General features: G+C 34.4%; 1 protein-coding gene across 4 annotated transcripts; it reads right to left on the bottom strand.

Moving 5' to 3' along the window:
* Positions 1 to 2462: 2462 nt before the first annotated feature.
* On the bottom strand, positions 2463 to 8155 carry LOC100255597 (serine/arginine-rich splicing factor RS41). Of its 4 annotated transcripts, none has more exons than XM_010664221.3 (6): positions 8034 to 8155; positions 6151 to 6261; positions 4441 to 4553; positions 4093 to 4328; positions 2970 to 3914; positions 2463 to 2852 (listed from the first exon to the last, which is right to left on the bottom strand). In XM_010664221.3, the coding sequence occupies exons 2-6, from the start codon at positions 6254 to 6256 to the stop codon at positions 2816 to 2818; spliced, it is 1437 nt and encodes a 478-aa protein (XP_010662523.1). In that variant the 5' UTR covers positions 6257 to 6261; positions 8034 to 8155; the 3' UTR covers positions 2463 to 2815. The 4 variants fall into 4 exon arrangements, with proteins under 4 accessions (XP_010662523.1, XP_002279907.2, XP_010662522.2 ...); XM_002279871.5 differs by having other exon boundaries at positions 8027 to 8137; XM_010664220.3 differs by lacking the exon at positions 8034 to 8155 and adding an exon at positions 7923 to 8017.
* Positions 8156 to 8819: the final 664 nt, after the last annotated feature.

The following is an 8819-nucleotide window of genomic DNA, read 5'->3' as shown; positions in this document are numbered from 1 at the left end:
ATTTAAAATAATTTATTTTTATTTAAAAAAAATCGTATATTGTGTATAGTTTGAAATAATTTTTTATTTTCATTTTAAAAAACCCTTGAGATTTTTTTTATAGCTAAATAATAAAAATATATTTGTGCATGCTATTTATTAATAAGTTTAATAATTTTAAAAAAATAATTTAAAACTCATTTATACGATTAATTTTTAAATAATATAAATAATTAATGCTTTAAATTTTTAAATAAATCTTGTAATTTTTAAGAATAATTTGAAATTCAAAAACCCGATTAATTAATTATAAATAAAATAAAATAATTCATAATGTCATTTTCAAAATTGATTGATAAATGTATACATATAATGAAAAAATTGACTCATTTATACCTTAAAAAAATTAAATTTATTTTTGTTTTATATTCATTTAAAACATACTAATATTATCTATTATTAATTTTGAATAATTATTTTTTATTTTTTAAAAATAATTTAATTATGCTTTTATAAGATAATAAATCCACATTTTTATAAAATTTATAAAATCATATAAATAGTATAAAAATGATTAATTTTGAATTCTTATTATTATTATTTATTTTTAACAAAATAAATCAATTAATGTTAATATCTATATTTTTATAATTCAACTAGAAAGGGTTGGAATGATTTCCTTCTTAGAACTAGTATCTGTATTGGAAATGGTAGATTCATGAGATTTTGGTGGGACATTTGGGTTAGGGATTCTAAGCTGAAAGATTTTTTCCCAATGTTGTTCAGAATTGTAACCCATACTTCTGCTACAATGGCTGACCTTTGGAGGAGACAAGGGGGTGGAGGCGGGTGTTAGGAGGTGCGCTTTAGAAGATCCTTCCAAGATCGAGAATTGGAGGAGGTAACTCGTTTTTTGGAACATATTTCTGCAATAAAGGTTCAAGAAGGGGAAGATTCCTTAATTTGGAAGATCAAGAGGAGCGGAAAGTTTAATGTCAAATCATATTATAGGTCTAGGGACTAAGAATGGTATTTTATTTCTAGCCAAAGAGATTTGGGGTTTGTATGCCTCTCTTAGAACTAATTTTATTTTATTTATTTATTTTGCATGGGAAGAAGTTTGGGGGAAAATTTTAATAGTAGACATGTTAATGAAGAGGGGTTGGTCCATGGTCAATAGGTGCAGCCTTTGTAAAGATAATGAGGAATCGATGGACCACATTTTGATTCATTGCGGTAAGACAAAGGAGTTATGAACTTTGCTGCTATCTTCTTTTGGATTGGTGTGGGTGTTTCCGGCCTCAGTGAGAAATCTGCTTATGGAATGGAAAGTTCAGGGGTTAGAGAAGAAGAGGAGAGAGTAGTTTGGAGATTGACACCTATTTGTTCTTTTTGGTGTATTTGGGAAAAGCAAAACCGAACGTTCCAAGAGGAAGAGATGTTAGACCTTGCTTTAGGAACCTCTTTTTTCAGTCTCTTAGTGGTCTCAATAGTTTTTGGGTTTAGACTCTCCCTCTTTTCTAAATTTTTTGGGTGATTGACATGATGACTAGTTTTTTTACCTGGTTTTTTCTTTCTTTTTACAACTTTGTTTTGACTCTCTTTGTATATTACCTATGTACTCAAGGTGTGTCCCTTATTTTGGGGTTTTATCAATTCATTGTCTTCATCTATAAAAAAAAAAAAAAAAAAATTATAATATTTATAAAAATTATAATTTGTGATTTTATTATAATATTAACATTTATATTTTATTAAAAATGATTTATTTTTAATTTATTTATAATTAAAATTTGTTTTTATTTTTAATAAGATGGAAATTAAATTTAATTTACATTATATAAACCAAATTTACAATTTATGTTTTGACAAATTCAATCATGTTTTGACAAAATCAAAATAAGTCTTTTAGTTATTTAATTTTTGATAAATATTTTTATAAATAACTTACTAGAAATCAAAATGTCTTTTAATTGGGATGAATTGAAATCTCACTTATAAATAATATTTAATTTCCATTAAAATTACTTTTGATTTTATTTCCATTATTATTTAAATTATTCAAGCATGAGAACAAAAGAAAACGGAAATGAGATACCCATTCCTATTCCTCACTTCTGCATGCCAAATACCAAATATGCCCCCTAGTCTGTCGATCCTAAAGCAGGAGAAACCCTGCTCTTACAGAAGGTTGGCGAGAATGGAGCTCACTCTGCGTCCACCTGCATATATAATACCATCAAAACCTCGTTCTCATGAGGCCAATATCGCTTGAGGGTTCCAAATCCATACGTTGCGATTTTCAATATGGACCTGGAAGGCAATTTCCTTTTCTAATAAACATGCCCGTATAGTCCGACCACAAAAAGAATCTGAAGCCTGAAATAGCCCTCGGAAATAATGATTGTTAATCCTGGACAAGAATCCCACATTCACAAACCGGTAAAAAAATTGAAAAGAAAAGAAGAGAGAAAAACAAAGGCTGGCATATTCTGGGATCCACCCACCCACAAATTTAATAGATATTCTTGCTAAGCATACATAGAGAGGATATGGTCACCCATCAAATCTATGAGGCCAAACATGGATCAAACATTTTGTATTCTAGGTTTCCCTGATGAATGACAGAATCTCTGAAGTCCAAGCATATTTTTTTAAGCATTTATCTCCATAATAATATGAAGCTAATACTAAGGCCTACTTATCACAAAGTTCAGAAGCATATGTCATAGTTTAGTTCTAAAAAAAGGTTGTTTGTCATGAGGAAAATTGAAAATTGCAACACTTTCAAGGAAGTTCTGCTGCCAGCAAGAGACCAGTTGTTCCTTTTGAGCTACTAAGATCGAGATCTTTCACGTGCCGGGGGTGAACGACTGCATCATCAGTAAAAAGGTATAGGCAAAGTGAGTTATATAAAACATGCAAAGGAGGCCAAACAACAGATATGAAAATTGTAGCTTCTGAGATCAAAGACCCAGAATAATACAAACCTCCGGTATCTCCCATTCATGGGGCTTGCAGATCCACCATAATTGGGACTGTCCCTCTCTTCACGCTTGGAATTTGGGCTGGGACCACGGTCATAGTCAGGACTGATACTCTCTCTTTGATATGGACTGTCGCTGGGGCCACGGCTATAATCAGGAAGGGCCCTCTCACCTTGCTGGGGACTTTGGCTGGGACCACGGTCATACTCTCTACGTGGGGAACTTCGGCTAGGACCACGCCCATAATCAGGATTGGCCTTCTCTCTTTGTTCAGGACTCACACTCCTTTCATGGCCATAATCAGGCTTAGTCCTCTCTCTTTGTCGTGGACTTTGGCTCTGGCTGCGACTGCGGCTGCGGCTATTGGCACGAACATAATCAGAGTTAGTCCTCTCTCGACGAGGGGAACTTGGGCTAGCTCCACGGCCATAATCAGGAATAGCCTTCTCTGATCGTCCTGTCTTCTCTTTTCGCTCAGGACTCAGACTGGGTCTGTCCGGATAGTCAGGCATAATCTTCTCTCTCCGTCCAGGACTTGGACTGCGACCGCGGCCATAATCAGGAATGGCCCTGTCACTTCTTTCACTTCGATATGGACTCCGGCTGGGGCCACGAGCTGAATCATGGCTAGTCCTCTCTCTTCGATGATGACTAGGACTACGACTACGGCCATGATCAGGGATAGCCCTATCTCTTCGACGTGGACTAGGGCTAGGGTCACGGCCATAATCAGGACTGGCTCTCTCTCTTCTGTAGGCACTTGGGCTAGAGCCACGACCATAATCAGGACTACCTCTCTCCCTCCGGTAGGGACTCAAGGATCGTCCTTTGTCATAGCTTCTCTCAGATGACTTATCGCGCCTCCGTCCATCAGGGCTATATCCATTTCTCCTTTCGTCATCATCTCGAACTGCATATTCCACCGAAATAACTCGATCCATCAACTTGCTGTACATCCAGAATAAACAGAAAAATCATCATAAAAAAGCTACTAAACATTCATAATAAAATGAGCCCTTAAACAGTAAACATGTAGCAGCAAGATTTTTTTCATGCAATATATAATGCTACAAAACTAACAATCATGTACAGAATAAAAAGTCAAAGAAAAATGAGGAGAATCGACCTCATGTTTGTAGCCTCCAATGCTCTAGTGGCATCCTCTTGTGATTCATACTGAATAAATGCAAAATTCCTTCTGATCCTTATGTTTAATATTTTCCCATATGGATCAAAGTGTCTCTCCAAGTCCCTTGTCCTAGTATTATATGGATCAAAATTAATAACGAACAGTGTCTTTGCAGGTCTTAAATTGGTTGAAGATCTTCTAGAACCACTAGGCCTTCTAATGCCACGTTCTTGCTGCAACACAATTAGAAGAGCTTAAGTGAAATGTGTTATTAGGAAAAGAAACTATGCAAAGACACAAATGAGAAAACTATCATCAAAACTAATACTATAGATTATACATTACCTTTGTCCACTCGACACGAAGCCTGCGCCCTTTTCTTCCAAAGCCTGTTCTATCAAGTCCTCGAATTGCATCCTCAGCATCCCTTTCATCCTCCATATATATAAAGGCAAATCCTACAATCGAATAAAGGAAAAGAACCTAAATAAAAGGATCGCATATTTGCTACATGTGTAAAAGGAAATTGGTTTCCAAATCCTCCCGTAAAAGGATTCTCCAATATGTGATTGCAATTTTTATCTTCAGAAAAATATACAAACCATCTAATACTCCACCCCCAAAATAAAAACTTGGCAACCACCCTGAAATCTATGAACTAAGTGACCAGTAAAATTAGCAACAGACCTTGTGTGAACTAAGTGATGTCAAGGAACAACAATCCAAAAGTGCATGTCTCATGGAAGGAAATGAAAAGAGAGTGCCTTCTCCATCTATTCTGCTGCCTCTGCTGTGAGGTTCAAGGTCTGAAATTGAAGGCTGTGCGAAAATCATGTGGAATGAAAGGCAGTGGAATCTCAGGAAAATATGGATGGTGGTGCCATTGTGGACCAGAGTGACTCTTCTTGGGAACTCACTGGCAGGAAACAGAATGCAGATGAGCCCATCCATCAGCCAGGGAGTGTATGGATAGTTCAAGACAATCCTGCGCCAAAGAAACTGTTGAATATGGGGGTTTTGCACTTCAAAAAACATGCTTGCGTTTTTTTTTTTTTTCTTTAACCATATCCTCAAACCCCCACTAAAACTCAACGAGGACAGGATGAGTGACATGGTCTGGAAGTGAAGTCCTGCTTCTGAATGACGGGAGTGACAGGGAGCAGCTATATTTAAGAGTATGAATCTGTCCACTGCTGAACTGCCTTGCTGTTGTGCGACTCACTGCCTTATTGTGAAATGTGTGCATAGATTTTATCTGATAATTTTCATGTTCTGCAGTGATGCAGAGTTGATGCAAACACAGGTAATTTGGCTTGACCCTATCTTGCTTATGAGCACTAACTCAAATAAGCAAATGAATCAATTAAGAATGTAAATAAATCAAAAGCATCAGGTGTCAGGAGGCTTTCAGATCGTTACCTATCATACACCATGACACCATTCAGGTTAAGACATGATCCCAACTGTATACAAACCTACTCAAGCACCTCATGAGCCATCAACCTCCTTGGGTCACACCACAATTCCATTTGTCTTCTCCAGTATAACTCCATCAAGTTAGGGTAAATGCCAAATCGCAATGGCTAGCAGCATTATGAAAGTCGCTGAATTCTTACTCATACATGCACCATAGTGATTCAATAGTTCAAAGAAAATTTTCCCTCTTCAAAAACAGTTTACAGAAGGATTTTTGTTCTAAAGTATGCCCAGATGGTTAACTTACCTTGAAAATTCAATTTTTGGTGCATGCCTTCCTTACAATTTAATGCAACACAAACCTATTTTACACATCTTTCCATATTGAAAGAATAATTGCAACCAAATTGATTACAAAGTCATTGTTCATACACCAACAGTTACTTGACATTTGTAAGATCTTATAAGAGCTCTAACATCAATGCCATAATGCTCAACCAAAAGAGAACCAGGCCATAACAACAACGCACACAACTTAAAAATAAGCATAGCCGTTGACAGATTATTGAAGAGATCAATTTTACAAATAAGCAATAATCAAATAAAAGGAAAGAAACATTCCAAGGAGAAACCACATACCAGTCTTCATATCAACTCTATCAACCTTCCCATATCTTCTGAAAAGTCGCTCCAAATCAGACTGTCTTGCATCGTAATCAAAGTTACCACAGAAAATGGGCCTCATTTTCACTGTGAAAAAGATAAGATAATGTTTTATAAACCACTTGAATGTTACATAATGAAGAAGAAAAAAGTGGGAGATATTTTCAGATGAAGTAGGACCACAAGAATCAGGAGTTGATTTAGTGCATTTGCAAAATATTCATCTATTTGTCACATAAAAGAGAGTGAATAAGTTCTTTGAGTCCCATATGAAAATTATGCAGCAAAAATCCAGAGTCATTTGATATATGTACTTTCTCATGTGTTTGGTAGACAAAAGAATCAACAAGAATCCATCTCTCAGTTAATTTAAAATACAAAAGGAATACTTGAAAATCAAGGATCCAGAGGTGAAGCATGACAGGACCTCAATTTCCTCCATTTGATATGAAAATCATGGAGCAAGAGTCCACAAAACCATTCGATAAATGTATCTCCTTCATGTCTTGGAGATCTAAAAATAGCTAAAAAATTTTAGATCAAGAAGATTTCCTTCATTAACTACAATGTTTCTTCTTGTTCTTTTATTGACACTAGGTTCCCATATGACAGATAACATCTACAATAAACTTTCTGGTGTTTGAAAAAAAAAAGTCTGATCTCCAGACAATTGTAATTGTAATCGTGAACCGTGATCAAACGCTCAAATCAAATGGCCACAAATTTTTCTTTCTTTTCCAAATCTGGAAAAGATTTAAACATTCTTCCTTGAGGAAAAAAAATGGGAATGGCGTAAATTAACTTTTTCCAAAGCCAATTGAAGATAAAGAGAAACACAAAAATTTGTCTGATGCTAAATATCAACTGTTATGCAACAATAGAAAAAGGTTTGAGGAAATTCATACAGGATCCGTTCTTAATCAAAACAAGCAAAAACATAGGCAACAAAGAATCACAATTATAGAAAAACCAAGATTCAAACATGACAAATAAGAGAACAAAATGGCTAATACAAAATCATAATTACAGGAAAAATCAAACTCCCAAGAGACAAAAACATAACAATAACTCCTCAGAAAATAAATTCCACAAATATATCCATAAAACATGAACTAACCGCTACAACTATAAATTTTTAGGGGGGAAATCTTCAAAGGCGCAAAAGACAATGAAAAATCGAAACTGCAGAAATAAATAAGGGAAAAAAATATATCCGCAGAAGGTGAATCATTCCTAGAAACCAAGATTCAATTATAGAAAAACCAAGATTCAAACATGACAAATAAGAGAACAAAATGGCTAATACAAAATCATAATTACAGGAAAAATCAAACTCCCAAGAGACAAAAACATAACAATAACTCCTCAGAAAATAAATTACACAATATATCCATAAAACATGAACTAACCGCTACAACTATAAATTTTTAGGGGGGAAATCTTCAAAGGCGCAAAAGACAATGAAAAATTGAAACTGCAGAAATAAATAAGGGAAAAAAATATATCCGCAGAAGGTGAATCATTCCTAAAAACCCTATTTTTTGGAACAGATCGAGTGAACGAACAATCAGATCTACCATTTCAAAAAAGAAAAACTACAGATCAGAGCACAATGGACCGTCTGGTTGCCGATATAATGTAGGAAGGGGAAAAAATAAATTCTTACATATAATTAAAAAAGAAAAAAAAGAAAAAAAAAAAAAGAAAAAGAAAAGAAGAAGCAGCAGAAATAAACTGGAGCTCCAAACCTGGAAAATTTTCCAGATCCAAAGGTTTCATTTTATTTTCTCATGTTTCTCGGAAACCAAACAGAAAGGAAAGAACAAGAAAAAGCATGTGACGTGGTTCTTACTTCTTACCTTATCAGCGATTGCGAAAGCCGGAAACCCTAATGAGAGAGAGTAGTGAGACAAAGAGAAGAGCTGAATATAAAGGACGATTTGGAGATATTTTAGAAACTGACGACCCTAAACGCAAATCTCGTGTGCCGGTAAATAGTAAGAAATAAAAACCCCTACTTTTTTGCTTATTTGTAAAACTAGACACCTTGATTTTGTCAACGGTGAATCCGGGGTCTATAAACACGACGTCGTTTTATGAGACGCCCTGGGCAGTTGGGCCTGACTACCCGTTCAATGTTTTAGTGACTTGGGCTGGGCCCAAGGACAAACTCTTCCAGTTTCAAATTCATGCATGTATGGAAATATATAATTATATATATATAAAAATAAAAATAAGAAAATATTTTTCAAACCAAATACAATATGAATAATTTTTAAAATTGAAGAGTGATTAGGAAATTCAACTAGTGATGGACTAGCCTTCCAATTTTTAGTTTTCATTTATTTTAATTTGATTTTTTTTTACCTTTAATTGAATTAAAGCCGAAAATAATAATAATAATATATAAAATTTCATTTAATAAATAACCTTTCATGATAAGAATATATAAAATTTAAAATTAAAAGAAATAAAAATCCATAGGAAGCATTAGGACAGAAGAAAAAAAATTGACAAAAGCCACAAATATAGAAATATAAGGCCAGCATTTAAAAAATAATAATATATTTTCTATTATTTTATTAGCTGTAGCATCTTTCCAATATTGCTGGCATCATAAATTCTATGGACAGAAGCAAATCTTT

Source organism: Vitis vinifera, chromosome 16, assembly GCF_030704535.1.
Source record: "Vitis vinifera cultivar Pinot Noir 40024 chromosome 16, ASM3070453v1".
Lineage (NCBI taxonomy): Eukaryota > Viridiplantae > Streptophyta > Magnoliopsida > Vitales > Vitaceae > Vitis > Vitis vinifera.
Note: the sequence above shows the minus strand (reverse complement) of the source record. Positions and strands in the feature narration are given on the sequence as shown.